Raw genomic sequence first — 27,671 nt, forward strand, 5'->3', positions numbered from 1 at the left:
TTGCAGCAAATTAAAAGCTAACAAAATGGACTCCTTCCTTCTTAGTGTGATACATGGCATCACCCAGCTAGTCTCTCGTTTCCAGGGCAAACAAGCATATGTACAGCTACCTCTGCACTGTTCCAGAATGAAAATCACGCAGTTCTTGAAAGAGAGCATTCATGAGCTAATCAAGGTTCCTCTAAACCAATCTACAGAAAGCATACAATTTTCTCACTGACACTCCTCTGCAGTTTGGACTCAAGACTTTCTTGTCTGCTATTAGGAAGAAGAAATTGTAGCCTTTTAATATAATTAGTTGGGGCCAGAGTCCATCCATTTGTTGATATTTCCTTTCATTTTCATTTTGTTTTTTAAAAATGGGTTATTTTATGCACATAGGTTTGTCATGAATCTCTGGGGAAAAGATGACTACCATAAGAGGAAGGACTCCTTTTTAAGGAAATCTAATCTGCAATTAAATGATCAGATGGGAGTGACTAAGCCCTTCTGCTCAGTGCTCATCCTTCAGGATTTAGCTCTTTAGGATTTCCTCTGGATCCTCCTAATCCAGTTAGGTGCCTTCACCATACTATGACAAAATCATTTAATCATGATTCTGCTACTGGATTTGGAGGTCTGAAAGAAAAACGGGCCATAAAATGCAATACAGCAGAGTGGTTAAGGTCATGGCCTTTTAAGTCAGACAGACCTGCCATCTAGTGTGGGCTCAACAACTTCACACCGTGTTACTTCAGGCACGTTACTTAGCCTTTCTAATCCTCAATTTCTGCATCTGTGAAACAAAGATATTATCTACCTTATGAGTTGATCATGAAGATTAAGAGAAACAAAGCACTTAGCACAGTGTCTGGCACATAATGGATGCCCAACAAACAGAAACCGTTATTAGTGAGATGCGTCATCTTAGAATCCCGAGCATCTGCCTCATGGAATGTGCTGAAAAACTATTTGCTAATTAGATGAGAGAATGAAGTAAAGTAACAGAATTGTTCTTACATATGACTGTTATTTAATCAACTATCAGAAATTAGCAACTTTTTTTTTTCCCAATACTTCATTAAGGGATGAGAACTCAACTAGAGAATAATAAAAGTTAATAAACACAACTGTGCTTAAGCTTATTTATCTACTAAAAAATGTTAATTCTCTTATGATAGGGTAAAATTCCAAGGACAACTATTCTACTAAGACCTGTTATTGAATTTTTAGGGCAGTTAGGAGTGATGTGTATGGCAGAGAAAAGGAATTGTGAATGCTTTTTTTTGAGTGGTCAGTCAGCTCAAGTTCACCAGAGCATTTTATTCTGGATACAATCAATTTAGAAAGGAAATCCACCTAAAGACAGTTTGCACAAAGCACTTAGGTCAGTTAGGACTTACCTTATGGACCCTGGAGACAAGCCTTGTCATTCCTTTCAGCATTATCCCTGTGCTTTAAAAAAAAAAGTGAAAAGGTAAGCCGCAACTGGGAAAAGATATCTGCATGATGGGTTAGAATTTAGAATAAAGACTGCCTAGACACTGATTAAAAAATGAACAGAGGACATGAACAGGTATTTCGCAGAAAAGGGAATACAAATGGCTAGTAAATCTATGAAAAGAGTTTCACCCTGATGACAAATCAGGGAAATAGAAATTAAAACCATGACAAAAAAGACTTCCACAATCATCATATTGAGAAAATTAAAAAGACAACAGCAAACGCTAGAGCACGGGGAACACTGGGAACTTCCCTATACTGTCAATGGAACTATAAATACAAATATCTTAGAAAACAAATTTGAAACTACCTGTAAAGTTGAAAATGTACATAACTATGGCCCAGGTATTCTACTCTGTATTTATTTTAGAAAAACACATATACAGGTACACTGAAAAATATGTTTTACAATGTTTATAGTAGTAGAATATGAATAATCAAAAACTGTAAAAAGCACAAATGTCCACTGATATAAAAGAGTGTATAAACAGAGACACAGTCACACAATGGAATGCCATACAAAAGTAAACCGCAGTTACATGTATGGCATAGATGGACCTCAAAACTAATACTGAGGGCGAACTCTAATATAGAACATGATATAGTTCATGTGAAATTCAAAACACAAATCCTATTTGGGGAATACACATGTATGTAGTAAAACTGAAAGAGAAGGAGCATGATAAACACATATTTAGAATAGTATTTATCCTTAGGGAAGAGATAAAGGGACAAGACTGGGGAAGGGCACGGAGATCCAACCAGTCTATCCTGAAGGAGATCAGTCCTGGGTGTTCATTGGAAGGACTGATGCTGAAGCTGAAACTCCAATACTTTGGCCACCTGATGCAAAGAGCTGACTCACTGGAAAAGACCCTGATGCTGGGAAAGATTGAGGGCAGGAGGAGAAGGGGACAACAGAGGATGAGATGGTTGGATGGCAACACCGACTCAATGGACATGGGTTTGGGTGGACTCCGGGAGTTGGTGATGGACACGGAGGCTGGTGTGCTGCAGTTCGTGGGGTCGCAAAGAGTCAGACACGACTGAGCGACTGAAGTGACTGACTGACACAAAGAAAATTATAATGATCTACTTCAAATGATGGATAATGAATATATGATCATTTGCTTTTTTAATTTTTATGCCATATGTGTTATGTTTATTCATTTGTATGCTGCTGCTGCTACCGCTGCTAGGTCACTTCAGTCATGTCCGACTCTGTGCGACCCCACAGACGGCAGCCCACCAGGCTCCCCCATCCCTGGGATTCTCCAGGCAAGAACACTGGAGTGGGTTGCCGTTTCCTTCGCCAATGCATGAAAGTGAAAAGTGAAAGTGAAGTCGCTCAGTCGTGTCCGACTCTGTGCGACCCCACAGACGGCAGCCCACCAGGCTCCCCCATCCCTGGGATTCTCCAGGCAAGAACACTGGAGTGGGTTGCCGTTTCCTTCGCCAATGCATGAAAGTGAAAAGTGAAAGTGAAGTCGCTCAGTCGTGTCCGACTCCTAGCGACCCCATGGACTGCAGCCCACTAGGCTCCTCTGTCCATGGGAGTTTCCAGGCAAGAGTACTGGAGTGGGGTGCCAGGGCCTTCTCCGCCTTTGTATGCTGGAAGTATTTAACAGAAAAACCTTAATTGTGTGAAGTAAAAAATTGTTTAAAATACTTAAATGCAACTCTCAATATTCACTAGTAGATAATAAAGTTGAACTCATTTATTCAACAGCTACACAGCACCTGTTATATGCCAGGGCCTGTGAATAAGATGGTGAACAAAGCTGTTATGGTCTCTGACTCAAAAGAGCTTATAGTACAGTTAAGAGATGATGTAAACTCCTAAGAATTTTATTCCCTTTTAGTTTTCAAGTTTACTTTTTCTCTTTTAGAAACAGTTTATTTTCCATCAACCTCTTTCCATTTTAGCTTGTGGAAGAACAGCTTAAGACTACTCAGTGGTTGCGCCCTCGTCTTCAGGGGCCTGAGCGGCGGGAGCTGCACAGCGGTCTTCAGGAGGCTCCGCACGCCAGGCTGCAGCAGGGAACTGCCAAACAGGCACCAGCGGCACCTGCATGCCTGCAGCCCAGCCTGGCGCCTCAGGTCAAGCAGCAAGGAACTTAGGAGCTGAAGGGGTCTATTCACCGTAAAATTCCTCCAAGTCGCAGCCTTCTCAGCTGCTGCCTGCTCTTCTTTTTCAGTCTCTTCAGGATCTCTGTAAAAGTTGAGATCAGCCATGACCTCCCATTGGCGTTCACAGGAGATGGTGCCATGCATGCGCAGAACTTCCCCGGGTGAGTATCCACCACATCAGACCCACCAAGTCAGCTTTCTTATTGCATGGGATGACAACACCCACTCTCCTCTCCTCTCTGCAGAGTCTGTGTTACACAGAGCAATGGTGGGCAGCTGAACGTAAGAGGTCTCTGTGAGCAGCTGTAACCACCAGAAGTTGTGGCTCTGGCAGGCTGCCCAGATCTGGTTAGTGAGGTTCCAGGAGAGAAGCGGCCAGCAACAGGAGTGGCTCCAGGAGCAGCAGCAAACTCCAACACAGCTTCCTGGAGGACGTGACACTCACATCAGCTGGACTTTCAATGGCAACAATGGCACGACCTGCAACAGAAGTTCCGCCCAGGTTTTCAGATTTATGATGTAGATGCCATCATTTTTCCTTTTGTAGATGTACTGTTCCATTTGGAAGTCAAGTGTGGGTCCCAGCTGCAAGAAATTTAAGGACACCCACGCCCTTCATCTGCAGGACATAAAGGACTCTAGACATTGTGAAAGCTTTCCTTTAAATTAAAACGGGAATCCCAAACAATGCTGTTATGGATCCTTGTCTGGGCAGTGTAGAAAAGCTAACTTCTTAGTAAAGATGTCAAAGCACGCCTTAACTCAGTCATTCCAAAAAAACGTGTGATGTGCTTCTACATGCCCAATCATACAGAGCATTCAGCGGTGAACAAGCCTGGCGTGGTCTCCACTGGCCTGCCTCCTGTTTACATGTGGGATTCCAGGCTCCTTTGCTGTGTTTCAAAACCAAAAGTTCTAGAGCAGCAGTTCACAAAATGAGTTTGGTGAAACTAGTGATAAGATGCATCAATGATTTCTGGACAAAGAAACTTGAGAATACTATATAGTTATTCATTTCTTGAATAATTACAATGTATGTATCAGTTGAGTTCAGTTCAGTCGCTCAGTCGTGTCCGACTCTTTGCGACCCCATGAATCGCAGCACACCAGGCCTCCTTGTCCATCACCAACTCCCGGAGTTCACTGAGACTCACGTCCATCAAGTCAGTGATGCCATCCAGCCATCTCATCCTCTGTCGTCCCCTTCTCCTCCTGCCCCCAATCCCTCCCAGCATCAGAGTCTTTTCCAATGAGTCAGCTCTTCGCATGAGGTGGCCAAAGTACTGGAGTTTCAGCTTTAGCATCATTCCTTCCAAAGAAATCCCAGGGCTGATCTCCTTCAGAATGGACTGGTTGGATCTCCTTGCAGTCCAAGGGACTCTCAAGAGTCTTCTCCAACACCACAGTTCAAAAGCATCAATTCTTCGGCGCTCAGCCTTCTTCACAGTCCAACTCTCACATCCATACATGACCACTGGAAAAACCATAGCCTTGACTAGACGGACCTTTGTTGGCAAAGTAATGTCTCTGCTTTTGAATATGCTATCTATTTGCATATTTAAAAGCTTTGGGGAAAACTATAGTAAAGAGGAGGGGCTTCCGTGGTAGTTCAGTGGTAAAGAACCTGCCTGCCAATGCAGGAGATGTGGGTTGGATTCCTGGGTTAGAAAGGTCTCATGTAGAAGGAAATGGCAACCCAGTCCAGTATTCTTGCCTGGAGAATCCCATGGACAGAGGAACCTGGTGAGCTACAGTCCACAAGGTTGCAAAGAGTTGGATATGACTTAGTGACAAAAACAAAACCAAAAAAAATAGCAAAGAGAATGTTTTTTCCCCTAAGGTGCCCTGGGTCTTCGCTGTGGTGTGCAGGCTTTCTCTGATTGCAGCCCAAGGGCGGTCTCTGGATGTGGAGCACAAGAACGCGTGGGCTAGACAGCTGCAGCCTGTGGGCTTCGTTGCCCCAAGATCCTAGTTCCTCGACCAAGGATCAAACCTGCATCCCCTGCATTGGAGGGTGGACTCTTAACCACTGGGTCACCAGGGAAGTCCCCCAAATCTTTTTAATCCAAATTTACTTGGTCTTAGAACCCTTGGAACTCCACAAAACACTATTAATTACATTCTCCTGGGTGTGAGCGAAAGGGTTGCTGCTGTGGAACAAGCATATGCCCAGGCCTGAGGATGAACCTGCTAGGCCACAGGCAGAGTCGAGGGACCCTCTGCTCCCCATTCTCCCTAGCTCTGCCTTAGTGCCGCCATTGCTGCTCACCACCACCCAGGGCCCACCCCCACCCCCACCAGCACACGCTACCTAATCCAACTGTGCAGGAAAGAACTAAAAGAGCAAGGCTGCCCTTAGCTGGGGAGAGTTCCCATCACTCCCAGAATGGGTAAGCGTGACTCACTGCGCGTAAACTATTTACCCAAACAACATGGTTTATGTTAAACACTTGCTTTCCTTCTGGAATGTGGAATTTTAGTACACGCCAGGCAGCAAATGACTGCATGGCCCGCCCCAATTAAAAACCCTGGGCACTGAGACTGTTGACAGTTTCCCGGGTGGCAACAACATTTCATGTGTTGTCCACTTTTTGCTGAAGGAATCAAGTGTGTCTTACACGATTCTACTGGGAAAGGACTCCTGGAAATTTGTACCTGTTTCCTCCAGATTTTGCCCAGTGTGCCCTTTCCCTGTACTGATGTTGCTCTGTATCTTTTTGCTGTAATAAGTCACAGCTGTAAGCACAACTATATGCTGACCTCCGAGTCCTTCTAAGGAATCACAGAACCTGGGGGTACTCCTGGCAACCATCAACACAACAACCCAGTGCCCAAAACCACCCAGCATCGATTTCCACCGGATACAACCATCACCTGACACCCAACACCACCATCTCTGACCAGCTCAATTTTCTTAACTTCAGGTCTCCTTCCTTCCCTATTTCAATTACTTCAACTCCCTGCCTCCATCTGTGACAACCAACCTCCATACAAATTCTAACCCTCCATGTCAGCTGATTTCCAACCCTAAGCCCTCCACCCAACCTCAACTTTTCCAGTTCCCAAACTACTTATGACCCAGTGTCACTCCAACAGTATCTAGCCTACTCAACCTTGTTCCCTGTATCTTCTCAATGTGCCCTGGTACCACCACTGATATGAGACATCTGTGGGCTGCAGCTCTGCAGCGAGGTCGGGTCCTACAAAGCATGGTGACATAATCCTGAGGGGAGTACTTTCTCCATATACGCCTGTGGTCACTGAGGCCATTACTCTGGCTGTGTTTTAGAGATTATGGGAAATGCTGGTCAGGAAAATGTGACCAGCTTTCCATCTTGTACCCAGTCATCTTGTATCTTACCAGCCTCCATCCCTGAACTTCTCCAATCCATCCTTTCCACTGAAGTCTTGCTCTTAAAACCCTTCAATATTTTTCTACTGCTTTTAAAGGTAAAGGACACACACAGCTTACATAAGAATGAGAGAAGATATTTTAAGGAAAAAAGGAGAGTGAATCTCAAAAGTATAATCTCAAGGCAGACAATCTAGACTAAACCACATTTTCCAAGTTCTATAAAATACCTTTAAATAAAAACAAACAAACAAACAAAATCAAATTGACAGGCCAACTGAAAGCAGAAAGAATAGAATGTGTGCTCATTCTACATTCCAGTTCAGTTCAGGCATTCATTTGTGTCTGACTCTTTGCGACTCCATGGACTGCAGCACACCAGCTTCCCTGTCCATCACCAACTCCCGGAGCTTGCTCAAACTCATGTCTATGGAGTTGGTGATGCCATCCAACCATCTCATCCTCTTTCGTCCCCTTCTCCTCCTGCCTTCAATCTTTCCCAGCATCAGGGTCTTTTCCAATGAGTCAGTTCTTCACATCAGATGGCCAAAGTACTGGAGCTTCAACTTTAGCATCAGTCCTTTCAATGAATATTAAGGACTGATGTCCCGTAAGATTGACTGGTTGGATCTCCTTGCAGTCCAAGGGACTCTCAAGAGTCTTCTCCAACACCAGAGTTCAAAAGCATCAATTCTTTGGTCCTCAGCTTTCTTTATAGTCCAACTCCCACATCCATACATGACTACTGGAAAAACCATAGCCTTGACTAGACGGACCTTTGTCAGGAGGTAATGTCTCTGCTTTTTAATATGTTCTTTAGCTTGGTCATATCTTTTCTTCCAAGGACCAAGTGTTTTTTAATTTCATGGCTGTAGTTACCATCTGCAGTGATTCTGGAGCTCAAGAAAATAAAGTCTCTGACTGTTTCCCCATCTATTTGCCACAAAGTGATGGGGCCAGATGCCATGATCTTCGTTTTTTGAATGTTGAATTTTAAGCCAACTATTTCACTCTCCTCTTTCACTTTTAACATGCTCTTTAGTTCCTCTTCGCTTTCTGCCATGAGGGTGGTATCATCTGTATATGTGAGGTTATTGATATTTCTCCTGGCAATCTTGATTTCAGCTTTATCCAGCTTTATTCAGCCCAGCATTTCATATGATGTATTGGCATACAAGTTAAATAAGCAGCGTGACAATACACAACCTTAACATACTCCTTTCCCAATTCGGAACCAGCCCGTTGTTCCATGTCCTGTTCTAACTGTTGCTTACTGACCTGCATACAGGTTTCCAAGGAGGCAGGTATGGTGCTGTGGTATTCCCATCTCTTTAAGAATTTTCCACAGTTTGTTGTGATCCACACAGTCAAAGGCTTTAGTGTAGTCAATGAAGAAGTAGATGTTTTTCCGAAAGTCTTTTGCTTTTTCTATTTGATCTCTGGTTCCTCTGCCTTTTCTAAATCCAGCTTGAACATCTGCAAATTCTTGAGCATTACTTTGCTAGCATGTACTACTGCTAAGTCCTTCAGTCGTTTCCGACTCTGTGTGACCCCATAGACGGCAGCCCACCAGGCTCCCCCATCCCTGGGATTCTCCAGGCAAGAACACTGGAGTGGTTGCCATTTCCTTCTCCAATGCATGAAAGTGAAAAGTGAAAGTGAAGTCGCTCAGTGGTGTCCAACTCTTAGCGACCCCATGGACTGCAGCCTACCAGGCTCCTCCGTCCATGGGATTTTCCAGGCAAGAGTACTGGAGTGGGGTGCCATTGCCTTCTCCGGCTAGCATGTGAGATGACGACAATTGTGCAGTAGTTTGAATGTCCTTTGGCATTGCCCTTCTGTGGGACTGGAATGAAAACTGACCTTTTTCAGTCCTGTGGCTACTGCTGAGTTTTCCAAATTTGCTGGCATATTGAGTGCAGCACTTTAACAGCTTTTAGGATTTGAATTAACTCAGCTGGAATTCCATCACCTCCACTAGCTTTGTTCATAGCAATGCTTCCTAAGGCCCACTTGACCTCACACTCCAGGATGTCCGGCTCTGGTGAGCACACCATCATGGTTATCTGGGTCATTGAGATCTTTTTTTTGTATAGTTCTTCTGTGTATTTTTGCCACCTCTACTTAATATCTTCTGCTTCTGTTACATCCATACTGTATCTGTCCTTTATTGTGCCCATCTTTGCATGAAATGTTCCTTTGGTATCTCTAATTTTCTTGAAGAGGACTTTCCCATTCTATTGCTTTCCTCTATTTCTTTGCACTGATTACTTATAAGGCTTTCTTATCTCTCCTTGCTATTCTTTGAAACTCTGCATTCAAATGGGCATATCTCTCCTTTTCTCCTTTGCTTTTAGCTTCTCTTCTTTTCTCAGCTATTTGTAAGGCCTCCTCACACAACCATTTTGCCTTTTTGCATTTCTTTTTCTTGGATGGTTTTGATCACTGCTTCCTATGCAATGTTACAAACCTCCGTCCATAGTTCTTCAGGCACTCTATCAGATCTAATCCCTTGAATCTACATTCCAAGATATATACAAATCAGGGCACTTAAAAAAAAAAAGGCTCAAAGCCACTAATACTACGAAAAAATTGAGTAAAGATTTCTCCTTTCAGTTTTTTCATATTCTTTGAGTGCTGATTTGCAGCGCACAAATTAATCACATTGTTATTGGAAGGCAGATAAAGGACCGGTTTCCTCATGGTATAAGATGAAAAGAGTTATGCAGATGAAGGGTGTGATGTCTGCACAATAATGTGTATGTGACCATGAACTCCTTATTGCCAAATTCAGACTTAAATTGAAGAAAGTAGGGAAAACCACTAGACCATTCAGGTATGATCTAAATCAAATCCCTTATGATTATACAGTGGAAGTGAGAAATAGATTTAAGGGCCTAGATCTGATAGATAGAGTACCTGATGAACTATGGAATGAGGTTCATGACATTGTACAGGAGACAGGGATCAAGACCATTCTCATAGAAAAGAAATGCAAAACAGCAAAATGGATGTCTGGGGAGGCCTTACAAATAGCTGTGAAAAGAAGAGAAGCGAAAAGCAAAGGAGAAAAGGAAAGATATAAACATCTGAATGCAGAGTTCCAAAGAATAGCAATAAGAGATAAGAAAGTCTTCTTCAGCGATCAATGCAAAGAAATAGAGGAAAACAACAGAATGGGAAAGACTAGGGATCTCTTCAAGAAAATCAGAGATACCAAAGGAACATTTCATGCAAAGATGAGCTCGATAAAGGACAGAAATGGTATGGACCTAACAGAAGCAGAAGATATTAAGAAGAGATGGCAATACACAGAAGAACTGTACAAAAAAGATCTTCACAACCCAGATAATCACGATGGTGTGATCACTGACCTAGAGCCAGGCATCCTGGAATGTGAAGTCAAGTGGGCCTTAGAAAGCATCACTACGAACAAAGCTAGTGGAGGTGATGGAATTCCAGTTGAGCTATTCCAAATCCTGAAAGATGATGCTGTGAAAGTGCTACACTCAATATGCCAGCAAATTTGGAAAACTCAGCAGTGGCCACAGGACTGGAAAAGGTCAGTTTTCATTCCAATCCCAAAGAAAGGCAATGCCAAAGAATGCTCAAACTACCGCACAACTGCACTCATCTTACACGCTAGTAAAGTAATGCTCAAAATTCTCCAAGCCAGGCTTCAGCAATACGTGAACCGTGAACTTCCTGATGTTCAAGCTGGTTTTCGAAAAGGCAGAGGAACCAGAGATCAAATTGCCAACATCCGCTGGATCATGGAAAAAGCAAGAGAGTTCCAAAAAAACATCTATTTCTGCTTTATTGACTATGCCAAAGCCTTTGACTGTGTGGATCACAGTAAACTGTAGAAAATTCTGAAAGAGATGGGAATACCAGACCACCTGATCTGCCTCTTGAGAAATTTGTATGCAGGTCAGGAAGCAACAGTTAGAACTGGACATGGAACAAAAGACTGGTTCCAAATAGGAAAAGGAGTACATCAAAGCTGTATATTGTCACCCTGTTTATTTAATTTCTATGCAGAGTACATCATGAGAAACGCTGGACTGGAAGAAACACAAGCTGGAATCAAGATTGCCGGGAGAAATATCAATAACCTCAGATACGCAGATGATACCACCCTTATGACAGAAAGTGAAGAGGAACTCAAAAGCCTCTTGATGAAAGTGAAAGAGGAGAGTGAAAAAGTTGGCTTAAAGCTCAACATTCAGAAAATGAAGATCATGGCATTCGGTCCCATCACTTCATGGGAAATAGATGGGGAAACAGTGGAAACAGTGTCAGACTTTATTTTTCTGGGCTCCAAAATCACTGCAGATGGTGACTGCAGCCATGAAATTAAAAGACGCTTACTCCTTGGGAGGAAAGTTATGACCAACCTAGATAGCATATTCAAAAGCAGACACATTACTTTGCCAACAAAGGTTCGTCTAGTCAAGGCTATGGTTTTTCCTGTGGTCATGTATGGATGTGCGAGTTGGACTGTGAAGAAGCCTGAGCACCGAAGAATTGATGCTTTTGAACTGTGGTGTTGGAGAAGACTCTTGAAGGGTCTTCAAGTCTTGAGAGTCTGCAAGGAGATCCAACCAGTCCATTCTGAAGGAAATCAGTCCTGGGATTTCTTTGGAGGGAATCATACTAAAGCTGAAACTCCAGTACTTTGGCCACCTCATGCGAAGAGTTGACTCATTGGAAAAGACTCTGATGCTGGGAGGGATTGGGGGCAGGAGGAGAAGGGGACGACAGAGGATGAGATGGCTGGATGGTATCACTGACTCAATGGACGTGAGTCTCAGTGAACTCCGGGAGTTGGTGATGGACAGGGAGGCCTGGCGTGCTGCGAATCATGGGGTCACTAAGAGTCGGACACGACTGAGCGACAGATTTGATCTGAGCTGATCTGATACTCTTGCCTGGAAAATCCCATGGATGGAAGAGCCTGGTAGGCTGCAGTCCATGGGGTCGCTGAGGGTCGGTCACGACTGAGTGACTTCACTTTCATTTTTCACTTCCATGCATTGGAGAAGGAAATGGCAACCCACTCCAGTGTTCTTGCCTGGAGAATTCCAGGGACGGGGGAGCCTGGTGGGCTGCTGTCTATGGGGTCGCAGAGTTGGACACGACTGAAGCGACTTAGCAGCAGCATCAGCATACACTTAAACATGGTTATGATGAAAAATAAATGGTTATAATGGTAAATTTTATTTTATATACATTTTACCACAATAAAAAGTAGGGAAAAAAAACCGTAAGAAGACTCAAGGTTAAAATTAAAGATAAATAATTAGCGCAAGTGTTCTAGGAAGTAAAGATGATGGAAAAATTTCTCAATGATATCATTAAGATCCGCCTCTAATATTGCTTCACTGCCATCTTTCTGAGACTTTACCCATTGTCTATTTCTACTATTCTAAGGTGCAAGAGTCCTCCTTCCAACCCCAGTCATTCTTTGTTTAAGGTGTGGATAAAACAAACAAATCCCAGAGATAAATAATTCCAGAGTCTTTAAACCACTTGGAGCTTTTTCAGGTACACTTGGAAGGAACGTTTCCTCACTACTGTACTGCAAGTTCTGTCACTCTTTTGATGAAACATTTTGGATAGTGTTAGGACCCTCTTTTTTAAAAAAAGTATTCTCACATAGGCCAAATGTATACTGAAAATGAAATCAGAAAAAGCCTGTACCAAACTTACAAAGCTATCCCAAAGATTATGTACTAACCCTTCAGTGGTCACAAAAATAATTTTTTAAATTAAGCATTTACCATTGAGACATTCACAGATTCACATGCAGTTGAAATAAGTAACACATGTTCCACAATGTTCCACGCTCCAATCCCAAAGAAGGGCAATGCCAAAGAAGGCTCAAACTACTGCACAACTGCACTCATCTTACACGCTAGTAAAGTAATGCTCAAAATTCTCCAGGCCAGGTTTCAGCAATACATGAACCGTGAACTTCCTGATGTTCAAGCTGGTTTTCGAAAAGGCAGAGGAACCAGAGATCAAATTGCCAACATCCGCTGGATCATGGAAAAAGCAAGAGAGTTCCAAAAAAACATCTATTTCTGCTTTATTGACTATGCCAAAGCCTTTGACTGTGTGGATCACAGTAAACTGTAGAAAATTCTGAAAGAGATGGGAATACCAGACCACCTGATCTGCCTCTTGAGAAATTTGTATGCAGGTCAGGAAGCAACAGTTAGAACTGGACATGGAACAAAAGACTGGTTCCAAATAGGAAAAGGAGTACATCAAAGCTGTATATTGTCACCCTGTTTATTTAATTTCTATGCAGAGTACATCATGAGAAACGCTGGACTGGAAGAAACACAAGCTGGAATCAAGATTGCCGGGAGAAATATCAATAACCTCAGATACGCAGATGACACCACCCTTATGGCAGAAAGTGAAGAGGAACTCAAAAGCCTCTTGATGAAAGTGAAAGTGGAGAGTGAAAAAGCTGGCTTAAAGCTCAACATTCAAAAAACGAAGATCATGGCATCCGGTCCCATCACTTCATGGGAAATAGATGGGGAAACAGTGGAAACAGTGTCAGACTTTATTTTTCTGGGCTCCAAAATCACTGCAGATGGTGACTGCAGCCATGAAATTAAAAGACACTTACTCCTTGGAAGGAAAGTTATGACCAACCTAGACAGCATATTCAAAAGCAGAGACATTACTTTGCCAACAAAGGTTCGTCTAGTCAAGGCTATGGTTCTTCCTGTGGTCATGTATGGATGTGAGAGTTGGACTGTGAAGAAGGCTGAGCGCCGAAGAATTGATGCTTTTGAACTGTGGTGTTAGAGAAGACTCTTGAAGGGTCTTCAAGTGTTGAGAGTATGCAAGGAGATCCAACCAGTCCATTCTGAAGTAGATCAGTCCTGGGATTTCTTTGGAGGGAATCATACTAAAGCTGAAACTCCAGTACTTTGGCTACCTGATGCTAAGAGTTGACTCATTGGAAAAGACTCTGATGCTGGGAGGGATTGGGGGCAGGAGGAGAAGGGGATGACAGAGGATGAGATGGCTGGATGGCATCACTGCCTTGACGGACGTGGATCTGGGTGAACTCCGGGAGTTGGTGATGGACAGGGAGGCCTGGCGTGCTGCGATTCATGGGGTGGCAAAGAGTCGGACACAACTGAGCGACTGAACCGAACTGAACTGAACTGGTCCAGGTATCCTTGTGGCTTAGATGGTAAAGAATCTGCCTGCAATTCGGTAGACCCAGGTTCAATCCCTGGATCAGGAAGATGCCCTGGAGAAAGGAATGGCAATCCACTCCAATATTCTTGCCTGGGAAATCCCATGGACAGAGGAGCCCTGCAGGTTACAGTCCAGGAGGTCCCAAAGAGTCAGACTAGACTGAGCATCTAACACAACAATATATCCTTTACCCAGTTTCTTCCAATGGTAACATCTTGCAAAACTATAGTACAATATAGTACCAAGACACTGACACGAACACAGTCAAAACAGAAAACTTTTCCATCACTTTAAGGATCCCTCACGTAGCCCTTATATAGCCTCCTGCACTTCCCTTTCACAACCTTCCCACTCCTTAACCATGACAACAACTAATCTGTTCTGTTTCTATAATTTTGTCCTTTCATGAATGTTGTTACATAAATGAAGTCGTACTCTATGCAACCTTTTACTATCAGCTTTTTCCAGTCACCATAATTTTCTGGAGATTCATTTGGGCTGTGTGTTACATGTATCAGTAGTTTCTTCTATTTTAAAAACTTTTTTTTTGGCCATGCTACACAGCTTGTGGGATCTTGTGCAGCATTTGGTATCTTAATTCCCTGACCAGGGATCAAACTCATGCCCCAATAGTTTGTTCTTTTAATCCTGAGTACTATTCCATGGTATGAATGTTTATTCATAAACTGTTTATTCATCCACTGAAGGTCCAGGTTTTGGCTATTACGAATAAACTGCAATTAAACATTTGTTTACAGGTTTTTGTGTGAAGAGAACCATAAATTCTTAAGGTTAAGGTGATTTACTTCATACAGAGCTCATTCAGAACTGAATTAATACTACAATGATCTTATTACCAGTTTTTCTTTTTTTCCAGAAACAGGCACTGTATTAAGCAATTTATAGGCACTGTCTGACAACACAATCCTATGAAGTAGACACTATTAAGTGCACATGAAAACAGGGATGGATAGACTAACTTGCCTGAAGGTATATAGCCTAGAAGTGACAGTTCTGGCATTCAAACCAGACGCTGCGTTCCTTCCCATCAGCCACTGCATACACTGTATTGTCAATTACCAAGTGCCTGAGCATTTCCACTGATGGGGAACGCACTAAGCAGTCCATATGGTTTTCAGCTTTTATGGAAAGTTCTTTCACAATCTGAGGTAAAATGTCTCCTTGTAGCTTTCAATCCACTATACCCGTTTTTCTATTTGGTTTTACAAGCCACCTTTCACACAATGAATCGAAGGTAGTTATGTCCCCTATTTTATCTTTTCCTGGGTAACTGTTTTCAGTTTCTCAAAGCAATCATCATACAAGTCCTTTACATTACTCATCAATACTTTTCAGCTATCACCTACTGTTTCTAGATTTTATATTTTCGAGAGTAACTACTTTGTTATTCTGTAACACCATTGTTTCATTGAGAATACAGCTCGCCAATATCATCAGTTCTTTCTTTTTTAACCAAATATTCCTAAGTCCTAGTGTTAGTCACTCAGTCGTATCCGACTCTTTCTGACCCTCGGGACTGTCGCCTGATAGGTTCCTCTGTCCGTGGGATTTTCTAGGCAAGCATACTGGAGAGGCTTGCCATTTCCTTCTCCAGGGGATCTTCCTGACCCAGGGATAGAACCTGGGTCTCCTGCACTGCAGGCAGGTTCTTTACCATCTGAGCCCCCAGTGGTTATAAAACAAATATTATTATCTAGCAAAATCCCAGCAGCCTTTTTAATGGAAATTGTCAAGCTGATCTCAAAATTCATATGAAAATGTAATGAACTCAGAATAGCCTACAAAACCTTGAAAAAAAAAAGTTGGAGGGCTTACATTCCTGATTTCAAAAGTTATGGTATGAGCATATGCCTATAGATCTTATGTCTCACCTATATGCCTACAGATAAACTGAACAGGGTTGAGAATTCAGTAATAAACTCTTACACTACAGTCAGCTGATTTTTAACATCAGTGCCAAGAAAATCCAACGGGAGTAAGAACAGTCAAGAAATGGTGGGACAGCAGAATATTCACATGTAAAAGAATGAAATTATGACATCTAGCTAACATCACATAAAAAAATTAACTCAAAATAGATTACAGACCTAAATGGAAGTGCTAAAACTATAAAACTATTTTCTTCTAAGAATACAAGAGTAAATCTCTGGGATTTGGATTATGCAATGGTTTCTTAATGATGCCAAAAGCTCAAATAACAAAAATAAAAATAGGTACTTGGGCTTCATCAAAATTAAAAAGTTCGGCTTCAAAGGATACTATCAAGACAGATAATTCCTCAGCAGTTCAGTGGTTAGGAGTAAGTGCTTTCATAGCCAGAGCCAGGTTTGATCTCTGGTGGGGGAATCAGCAAAAAAAAATCAGCCAAAAAAAAAGAGAAACAAACAAAACACAACAAAACAAAGAAAATAAAAAACCCACAGAACGTTAGAAAAGATTTGCAAATTATGTATCTGATAAAGATATAATATATCTGATTATATATCTGTATATCCCTATACAAAGAATTGAGCAATAAAAAGAAAACATAACTCAAAAATGGTCCAAGAACTTAAACAGATGTTTCTCCAAAGAAGATATACAATGACCATTTAAGCACATGAAAGGACTCTCAACACCACTAGGAAAATACAAATCAGAAACACAATGTGATATAGGACTTCCCCGGTCCAGTGGTTAAAAATCCACCTTGCAATGCAGGAAGCATGGGTTCTATCCCTGGTCAGGGCACTAAAATCCTACATGGCTCGGAGCAACTAAGCCTGTGCACCATTACTCGAGAGTCCATGTGTGTACAACAAAAGATCCCATGTGACTAAGACCCAGTGCAGCCAAATAAATTTTGTTGTTATTCAGTCGCTCAGTTGTGTCGGACTGTTTGCAACCCCATGGACTGTAGCACGCCAGGCTACCCTGTCCTTCACTATCTCCCAGAATTTGCTCAAATTCATGTCCCTTGAGTTGATGATGCCATGCAAACATCTCATCCTGTTGCCCCTTTCTTCTCCTGCCCTCAATCTTTCCTAGCATCAGAGTCTTTTCCAAAGAGTCAGTTCTTTGCATCAGATGGCCAAAATATTGGCGCTTCAGCTTCAGCATCAGCCCTTCCAATGAATATCAGGGCTGATCTCCTTTAGGATTGACTGGTTTGATCTCCCTGCAGTTCAAGGGACTCTCAAGAGTCTTCTCCAGCACCATAGTTCAAAAGCATCAATTCTTCAGTGCTCAGCCTTCTTTATGGTCCAACTCTCATATTCATACATGACTACTGGAAAAACCGTAGCTTTGACTATATGGACCTTTGTTGACAAAGTAATGTCTGCTCTTTAATACACTGTCTAGGTTGTCACAGCTTTTCTTCCAAGGAGCAAGTGTCTTTTAACTTCAAATAAATTAATTAAAAAAAAAATACAATGTGATACCACTCCACACTCACAAGGATAGCTAAAATCAAAAAGAACAGACAACAACAGGCATTGAGGAGGATGCAGGAAAACCGGAATCCTTATACATTGCTGCTAGGATTGTAAAATGGCTCAGTCACTTTGGCAAACTGTTAGTCATTTCCTCAAAAGTTTTAATGGATTTACCAAATGACCTTCCCCTAGTTCTATACCCAAGAGAAATGAAAACATTTGCGCACATTACCATTTGTGTGGAAATGCTCACAACTGCTTAATTCATAATAGCCAAAATCTAGAAACAATCCAAATGTCCATTAACTGATAAACAGATGTGGTGCAGTCATTCAATGGAACATTATTCAGTAAATAAAAAGCAATGAAGCTCTGATACATGTTACAACATGGATGAACCTTTAAACAAAAGGAATGAAGTCTGTCACAAAAGATCACATGTAGTATACTTCTAATGATATGAAATGTTCACAATGGGCAAATCTACTGAGACAAAAAATTCCATTAGTGGTTGCCAGAGCTGGGAGAGGGGAGAATGGAGACTGACTACTGGTGGGTACTTTTGGGGTAACAAAAATGTTCTAAAATTAGATAATAGTAATGTTTATGCAACTCTATGAATATACTAAAAACTGACTGAACTGTACACTTTAAAGACACTGAGTTTAACTCAGAAGTACATGAATTATAGTATGTCAACCTCAATAAAGCTGTTATTAAAAAATATTGTTCTAGCCATATTAAAATAACCAAAAACAGAAGCTAAGATGCAGTGACTACTATATGCCAGACAATGTACTCATATGTATTACATGCTTTATGTTATTTTAGCATCACAGCAGCCTCTGAAGCATTTTATCAGTTGCTGCTGCTGAACAAACTACCCCAAAACTCAGTGGCTTAAAACAATAACTATTATCACTCAGAAGTCTACAGCTACAAGCTGGTTACTTCCCTTGCTCTGGACCAGATCTGGCTATCTTTGAAGTACTTCCTCATGCATCTGAGGTTAGTCTCAACTAGGATGACTGATTCTACTGTACACTGTCTCTCAGCTTCTTTGCAGAGTGGCCTGGACTTCTCACAGCAGGAGCAAAGGTCCAAGAGAACTAAAACACTTAAGATCCCTTCAAATCTGGCTCAGACCAGTAAAGACTGTTGCATTCTACTGCAGACCATGACAGGCCAACTTGACCAGGCTTCAATCCCTGGGTTGGGGAGATCCCCCGGAGTAGGAGATGATGGCACCCCACTCCTGTATTCTTGCCTGGAAAATTCCATGGGCAGAGGAGCCTGCCAGGCTACAGTTGATAGGACTGCAAAGAGTCGGACTCGACTGAGTGCACACGGAGAGATATCTAAGTTACAGGTATGGTGTCCTGTGTTGTTACAGTCCATGGGGCCGCAAAGGGTCAGACATGACTGAGCAACCGAGCACACGCATACAGTCCAGGTTGGGTTCAAATGGTAGGAAGGAGACTTTACCGCTTTGTGGGAGGATCTGTAAAATTAGACCATGGGGTCGCAAAGAGTCGGACACAACTGAATGACTTTCATTTTCACTTTTGCTGCAAAATTACAATTTTTCTAACAAGTGGAAACCACTGTGCTGTTAAAAAATGGAGAAGCTTGGATCTAAACATGGTTATTGGAATTGAGAGTAAATATTCCTCATCACTATACCATTTTTCTTCCTAGGTAGCCTCAACACTTTATTTGTGCAGCTATTTGTTGATTTTGACCTTAGTTAAGAATAACTGGACTTCCCTGGTGGCTCAGACGGCAAAGCATCTGTCTACAATGTGGAAGATCTGGGTTCGATCCCTGGGTTGGGAAGACTCCCTGGAGAAGGAAATGGCAACCCACTTCAGTACTCTTGCCTAGAAAATCCCATGGACGGAGGAGCCTGGTGTCCATGGGGTCGCAAAGAGTCGGACACGACTGAGTGACTTCACTTTCACTTTCTAAGAATAACTGAATTGTTAAAATTTAATTGTTTTGAAACTTTTTTGTCAATATTATCTATATTAATGAAAGTTTTTGAAACTTCACAACTTAAAAAATTTAGTTATAAAGTTAATCAATGAGAACTAAAAGTTGTTTTGTTGTTGTTTAGTCACTAAGTCATGTCTGCCTCTTTTGTAACCCTGGACAGTAGTCTGCCAAGGCTCCTCTGTCCATGGGGTTTCCCAGGCAAGAATACTGGAGTGGGTTGCCCTTTCCTTCTCCAGGGGATCTTCCTGACCCAGGGATCGAACCTGTGTCTCCTGCTTGGCAGGCTGATTCTTTACCACTAAGCCACCTGGGAAGCCAAAATTGTTTTGATAAAATTCCAAACCAGAAATTATTGAATAGAGTTGCAGTTTTCATATCAGTTTCAGCATCAGATGAAATTTGACTTTATTTTGTATGCATAATATTAGAAACTTGAGTCACACAGGTAGTTGCAAGGGATAAACATTTGTAATAGTTTTTTAGTTTTCATTTTTAAAAACTTTGGGCCAAAAGAACAGCAAAGATAGTAGAAAGAGTTTCCTACACCCTTCATCCAACTTCTCCTAATGTTAACATCTTACATGCCCATAGCACAATCGTCAAAATTAAGAAATTAATATTGTTACAATACTATTCACTAAACCATGGACTTTATTTGGATTTTGCAAACTTTTTTGATAATGTACTCTTTCTGTTATAGGTTCCAATTCAGGATCCTCCATATGGATATCTGCATGTTTTTCTGAAATCTATCACCAACATATTACCTATCCTTTAAAAATTGTGTGAAAATTATAAATTTGAAAAATATATCCTCAGCTATTTCATTCAAGTAACAATTTAATATGATACAGTTATCTGAAGAGTTTTGTAGCATAGCCTAGAACACTGGTTTCCAATGTTGGCTGCACATTAGAATCATCTGAGTATAATTAAAACTCTGCTATCCAGATTGTATCTCAGACCAATTAAACCACAATGTCTATTAGTGAGATTCAGACATAGGTATTTCATAGGTATTAGAGCTACCTCACTAATTCCAATGTGCAGCTAAGAGTGAGAACCACTGCATAGATGTCAGTGGTTAAGGGAATTTCAACCCATTTAAGAACAGGTAGTCTCTGGGTATGGTTATATAACCAATTCAGCATTCAGTACATATTTCTCCAAAAAGCCATGAGATTATCAAATGTCTTACATTAATGAAGATATATATATATAATGGCATTATTTTGGTTTACCATTCATGGAATTCTGACAAAAGATGATACATTAATCTGCCATAACTTTTTCTCTATTGAAACTTGACTGATTTCCCAATGATCAGTAATTCTTTTTCATTCATTTTTTTTTTTGCCATGTCATGTAGCACGTGGGATCTTAGTTCCCTGACCAGGCATAGGGATTCAATCCATGACCCCTGCATTAAGAATGTGGAGTCCTAACCTCTGGACCACTGGGGAAGTCCTAGGAATCTTTTTTTCTAAACCAGCAGCTTTGCCCCCTATGAAACATCTGGCAATGTCTGGTAGGAGTTTGGTTGTTGCAACTTGGGGGAGAGGTGCTCCTGGCATCTAGTGAATTGAGAGGCCAGGGTTTCTGTTAAGCATTCTGCAATGCATAGGAGAGGCTCCCACAACAAAGAATTATCCAGCCCCAAATTTCAGCAGTGCCAAGATTGGGAAAGAGTGTTCTAAATCTTGAGTACTATAGGAAAAATTTGGTTCTTGGAGATTATTCACTGCAACATTGTTTCTAATATTGCAAGAATGGAAAGAGTCTAATTCAGCATATCCATACCATGGAATACTATGCAGCTGTTTAGAAACAAAACAATCCCAAACGTTCTCTCCATATTAATGAGGAAAAAATCTCTAATATACAGTAAGTGAAAAACAAACCAAAAACAAAATGCAGAACAAGCTATACAGCAGCTATCATTTATGTACAAAAGGGGAAAATCTATCCAATTTGTTTGTAAAAAGGTAAATATTTTGAAGGATATACAAAAATTGATAATTCTGTTTGCCTTTAGGGAAAGGAATTGGGTTCTTGTGGGGGCAGGAAGAGAGTGTAGTGTCTTTTATACTTTTTGACCTCTGAGCCATGTTGCTATCACCCAGGGAGAAAGTAAATTAAAAAAAATTAAATCAACAAACCCCTAATGAATCCTTTAAAGCTACCAAATAGCTTTTCTGTATGAATTATATTACTCTGTTTAGAAAAATCCTGCTGCATCCAATTGTGTTAGGCTGAGGTTAAAGAAAATAAACAGTGGGGCCCCATCCCAACAACACATCTAAATCTACCCTGGCAAGGTTTGGGAAACCCTCAGGTTTCTCACAAGGGTACTTGTCATGTACCATTCTTCACAGGAAAAATAACATTGTTTCAAGCTTGTAAAAACATCTTTTTTTTTTTTTTTTTTCTTTACTCTGTGAGCCCAAGTTTCCTATCTGTAAAACAAGGGCAAGGACTATAGTAGTGTTTTCCAGACATTTTTCCTTCCTTTGGTAATATAACATTTACCGAGCTAAGAGCAATTTAAAATACCAACATATAAAAAATATACAAGGGCTGTACTGGGAAAAACAGGAATAAGGCACATCTGCTTTGATGTTCACTTTCTTCCAGCTACTAAAGTACAGAGGAGAACATCTGGGTTCAAAAAACAAAACAACCCAGAACCAGCACAATAGTGACAGCTAACATTTACTCAACATTTTCTGTAGATCAGGCACTGGTCTGAGTGCTTTATGTAAATTAACTCTGTATATTTTCAAAACAATTCTATGACATAAATATTATTATCTCCAACTTACAAAGATAAAGTGGCAAGTATGGCAGCATAGTTAAAAACATGGACTCAAGAATAACTTCTTAAAAAAAAAAGAATCTAACTTCTAGGATTTGAAATGGGGCTCTCCTTAGTTGTGTGACCTTAAGCAAGTTACTTAAACTTTGTGTTGTCTGTTTCCTCCTTTCTAAAACGGAGAAAACGGTAGTATTTACATACAGGATTCTTAAAAGGATTACATTACTTTTAAAAAATGGGTTATTACTATGACCAACTAGTTTCTACCCAAGTTTGCACAGCTACCAAGTAAAAGAGTCAGGCTTTGAACCCAGGCAGTGGGGAGTGTACATTTCTACTTTGCTAAAAGGCGATTACCTGAAGCATGAGTTTAAAATCATGGTACCCAAACAAAAATTGCAGAGTTCCTCCCTTGGTAAATAGAAAATTATTTATGGACTATTATACACATATATACATATATATATATATATATTTTTTTTTACTTATCATATAAGAGTTTGAAGCTCTATATTTTTATAGTATTTACCATAACTTGTCAAGTGTAAAGTTAACCCTGATGATGCTCCAGTAGGTTGTATTTTTAAATGTTTGAAACTTTATTTTAAAAGTGTACATCAGGATTTCCCTGGTGGTTCAGTGGTTGAGAATCTGCCTTGTAATGTGTGGAACTCGGATTCGATCCCTGGTCAGGGAACTAAGATCCCACACATCTTGGGGTAGCCGGTGAGCTGAAACTAGAGAGCCGATGTGCCACAACTAAGACCAGACGAAGCCAAATAAATAAATATTTTTAAAAAAGTGTACACTGAAAAGCTTTTCTTGCTAATCTGCATTCCACCTTTCCCTGCTGCAACATCCCAGCAAGGAAGCATTATGAGATAAATGTTTAATTACTTCTATTCTAGTGGGGAAATCTGAGCTCAGCTTAGCTAAGACTGCTGCTGTATAGCAATAGCATAGAGCCCAACTGTCTATTTACAGCTTGAGGACTGATGCCAGAAGCAGAGCAGTAGGGAAACTCTGGAAATCTAGGCGGTTTTGCTGAAGGCCTCTCACTATGCTTAAAGAAAGTGAATTGAAGTAAAGTAAAGTGAAGCTGCTCAGTCAGGTCCGACTCTTTGCGACCCCATTGACTGTAACCCACCAGGCTCCTCAGCCCATGGAATTTTCTAGGCAAGAGTACTGGAGTGGGTTGCCATTTCCTTCTCCAGGGGATCTTCCCAACCCAGGGATCGAACCCAGGTCTCCCACACTGCAGGCAGACGCTTTACCGTCTGAGCCACTTTCAGTTAAATCTTACCCTCTTTTAAATTAAAGTACAAAACCATCATCCAAGGCAAAGTACTCTGGAGGTAGTTGTGATTTGGCCCCCTTTCTGTGTTTCCTATTGCTACTGTAACAAATTACCACAAACCTGGTGATAATAATAAAACAACATAAATTTGTCATCTAGAGTTCTGTGGTTTAAAAGTCCAAATCCAAAGTGTCAGCAGGACTGTGTTCTTTCTGGGTGCTCTAGTAGAGAATGTTTTCTTGACTTCTCTAGGTTTTAGAGGTTGCCCTTCATCTTCAAAGCCTGCCTGCAGCAGCTGGTCAGGTCTATGTCCTCCTGCCTCACTCTGACACTGACTCTTTGGTCTTCCTCTTTCATCTTTCAAGAACTCTTGTAATTGCAGCGGGGTTACCAGATAATTCAGGGTAATCTCCCTATTTTCAGGTTAGCTGATTCGTAAGTATCCTTAATTTTCTTTTGCCATGTAATATAACACATTTACTGCTTCCAGGGATTACAACACAGACATCTTTCGCGGAACCATTATTCTGTTTTCCATACTTTCCTTAGTTCAAATACTTTAAGGTTCATTCATTCAATAAGGTCATTTTATTGAGCACTTAATATATTTTAGTCTCTGGTAGGCAGCGGGGGCATACATAAAAGAATTGAATGCTATTTTATCTGTCTATACTTAATGGGCAATTCATGAAGTGCAGTTACCAGAAGTTAAAGGCAGAGACTATAAGTAACTCTCTATATATACAAGTGTAGTGGAATTGTATTAGAAGTGTTTTTTTTCTTTGTAGCATATGCAATTATGTTGCTAAAAACAAATTTACTGTGAAGGCAATGTGATATAGTGAAAAAAGTTACATTTTTAAGAGCCAGGCAAACTCAAGTCTAAAGATAGTTATCTGACTTTTTTGAGCCTCAGGCTTCTCATCTGTAAAATGGGGATAATATGATCTATTTCAAAGTGTTATTTTAAGGATTAAACAGGAACGCAAGTTCTCCTGGCATAGTATTTCACAAATGTTAATTTTCTTTCCCTTCTAATGTTTTTTTTTTTTTCCTTCTAATGTTTTAAGTATCTAAAATTCATTTCAACATTTCCATGACTTGCTTTACACTAAACTACCAAAGAATATAAAAGAAATGTTAGACATAGTTCCTGACAACAAATTTAAAATGCTTTTAGTAGAGCAACACACTTGCATACATGGCACAATTAAAAAAGATCAACGGCTCCTGAACAGCTCCATGAAAAAGTTCAGACTTAAGGTTAAGAAAAGCAAATATAGAGTGAGGTAACTGAGGTGAATTTCCCTTTTAAAAAAAAAAAAACAAAAAAAACAAAGAAAGCAAACAAAACCAGACTCACATACTGAAATATGGTAAGGAGGAAATTTAGGAGTGTCTAACTTTAGAGCTTGAATGGCCTTTGAGATTAATCTAGTACAGTGATTTTCGAACCATTGCCAGATCCCTAGAAGTCCACAGATGTGAAGGAAAAGGGAAACCTAAGTGGATTCCTTGCCTCATGGATTCGGCTTTGCCTACAAGGTGAAACAAAAGATTACTAGAAGAGAGCTTTGGAATTACCTGTGGCTTTTAACAGTCCATAATTCTTTTGAATTCAATCAAGAAAAAGGAAATGTTCATGCAGAGTTTTGAGACACAAGTATCAGTAACTATGGAAATCTGATAGACCTAGATTTGCATTGTTTTATTAACGATTTGGAAGAACAGGACACAAACTACCAATTACATCCACAAACCTTATCAACATCACCGTGAACAATAACGTAACACTGCACTTTCCCTGTACCTAGGAGTTAATTTGACTCTACACGTATTATTTCATCGCACATCAGCCCTGAAGGCAGATTAGGGGCTCACTAATTGCTATGTTCAATTTTTCGTTTCTTGTTGACAACTAAGAAAAATAACTTTCTGAAGGACACATAAGACACGGCAGATGGAGTCCAGACCTGAATTTGATATATATGGTATCTTTATTCCCTAACCAGGCTGCCTAATGAGGTTGAAAATATATCATCCATTCATCATCCACCCACGAGGAATGCGTAAAAATGCACAAAAAACATCACTGCATATAAACAGTAGTGTGAAACTCGAGAAATTTAAGCTGGGTTTAAAAAAAAAGAAAAAGCCGATCATTGAGTGCGTTCTTTCCTGGGTCCTAGGTCCGCAACACAGAGCCCAAAGGGAAGCCCCCTGAGGAGGGTCGCCGGCCCTACCGGTCTCACTCCCTACCTCATGGAGATTCAGAGTCCCGCTCCTTTCCCTCATGGGTATAACCCCCGTGCCGGTCCATTTCCTCACCGAGTCACAAACTAGCTCTCCCCGCCCGGCAAACGGCAGACACTGTCAAGCGCTGTCTCCACGCCGCGCGTCCCGCAGCGGAGAAGCAAGCTCGGGTCGTAAGGCAGGAAGCTGCTCAATGCGCAGCCGCCGCGGCCTCCAACCACCCGCCAGCGGAGGGGCGCTATGCCGCCCCCGACCCGCTCGCCGCGGCCAGAAAAGGAAGCTGCGGCGCCAGGGCGCCGCGGCCCGCGAGGTAAATAGCCACAGGTTTCTCTCCGTCGCTCGCGGTAATTCGTGTCCTAACGGCAAGCTCTGCCCGCTTCGCCTGTCGTCTTCTCCCCCGCTTCTACAGCCGACGGGAATGGAACAGTCCAGCGGGGGGGATTGTGGGAGGCGCACGCGTGAGGGGTGGAGGGTATGTCGGGGGGGCCGGAGGAGGAGGAGGCCGCGGCGGCCGTGGCGGCGGTTGGTGGCAGTGGGGGCGGGGAAGGGGGGGAGGAGAGGAGAGGAGGTGGAGGAGGAGGCTTAGGCTCGCGCTGCTGAAGGTACGCGTGAGGGCCCACGCCAGAGCTGGCTTGACAGGGGCCGAGGGGAAGGGGAGGACTGTGCCACAAGGCGCCCCAGAGGGAGTGCGTACTGGCTGGCGGGCGCGCAAGGCGGCCGAAGGCGGTGGTTGGTGGGAGCAGCGAGCGACAAGCCCAGATACTCTCTGGCGCGTGCGGGCGGGCGTGCGCGCTCCGCCGCCCGAGTCGGGTGAGGGGGGAGGACGAAGGGGGAAAACGCGAGGAGGGAGGAGTGGGAGGTGGGGGGGCACGAGGCGCCCTTCGCTCCCTCCCTCCCAAGGAGCTGCCGCCGCCGCCGCTCTGCCGCCGCCGCTCCCGCCGCCATTTTGGGTTCGCTTTGCGGAGGGGGAGAAGATCCCCGTCTCGGTTGCGGGACCCGCCTCCCCTCAGTTTCCCCCGCTTAGCCCCACGCCTTTCCCCTCTCCTCTCTCGCATTTCCGCCAGTCCGCTCACCCGCTGGCCGCCTCCTGACAAGCGGGAGGGATCCGCTGTGGACCAAGGGAAGCGGAGGAGCCTGGTGGCGGCCGCCCCCTCTTCCCCACTTCCCTGCACTCTCATCTCCCTCGGCCTCGGCCTCTGACACGGTGAGTAGAACCGTCTGGGGAGGCCTCTGGGCCTAAGTACTTCCTCCGCGACTCAGCCCCTGGCTTCCTGGGAGCTACTGTCATCTCCCGGACCTGGACCTCCGGGAGAGCGGCGGTAAGGATGGGGGAGGGGAGGGGAGGGCAGGGGATCCTGAGCTCGCCGGGAAGTCCCTCCCGGCGGGGGTGAAGGGGTGTCCCTGACAGGCGGGCTTCTGCCTGGGGGAGGGGGCGGGAAAGTACGCGAGTGGAGGCGGAGTCCGCGGTGCCCCTGACAGGTTAGTTTGTGTCTTGTGGAGGAGGGATTGGAGCATCCCCCATAGTCCTGTTTGTTTCGTTTAAGGCATAAAAGTGGCAGGAGGGAAGATTTTCCGTACGGTCAGATCTGCGGTGTCTCTGACATGCTGAAGTGTATGTAGGGACGAGAGGATGATCTCAGTTTCGCAAGTTTAATAAATGTTGCTCGTTGCTTTGGGCAT

The 27,671-nt window shown here is 42.4% G+C and overlaps 2 protein-coding genes across 12 annotated transcripts in view; one reads left to right on the forward strand and one right to left on the reverse strand.

Moving 5' to 3' along the window:
- Window positions 1-27,204, reverse strand: part of DAP3 (death associated protein 3) — a 42,704-nt gene extending 15,500 nt beyond the window's left edge. Inside the window, exons 1-2 of one of the 3 annotated variants that reach the window (XM_055584055.1) lie at window positions 27,065-27,204; window positions 1,383-1,434 (exon numbers count right to left, since the gene is read on the reverse strand). In XM_055584055.1, the coding sequence (XP_055440030.1) occupies window positions 1,383-1,424 (42 nt within the window). In that variant the 5' untranslated portion in view covers window positions 1,425-1,434; window positions 27,065-27,204. Of the gene's footprint in view, window positions 1-1,382; window positions 1,435-25,997; window positions 26,188-27,064 lie in introns of those variants that run through there. The other 2 variants (XM_055584054.1, XM_055584053.1) reach the window with 2 other exon arrangements.
- ASH1L (ASH1 like histone lysine methyltransferase) overlaps window positions 26,184-27,671 on the forward strand; it is a 205,277-nt gene continuing 203,789 nt past the window's right edge. For 2 of the 9 annotated variants that reach the window (XM_055584043.1, XM_055584051.1), the window contains exon 1: window positions 27,057-27,195. The gene's annotated coding sequence lies outside the window, so the exon portion shown is untranslated. The other 7 variants (XM_055584046.1, XM_055584049.1, XM_055584047.1 and 4 more) reach the window with 7 other exon arrangements.

This window comes from Bubalus kerabau, chromosome 6 (genome assembly GCF_029407905.1).
Source record: "Bubalus kerabau isolate K-KA32 ecotype Philippines breed swamp buffalo chromosome 6, PCC_UOA_SB_1v2, whole genome shotgun sequence".
NCBI lineage: Eukaryota > Metazoa > Chordata > Mammalia > Artiodactyla > Bovidae > Bubalus > Bubalus kerabau.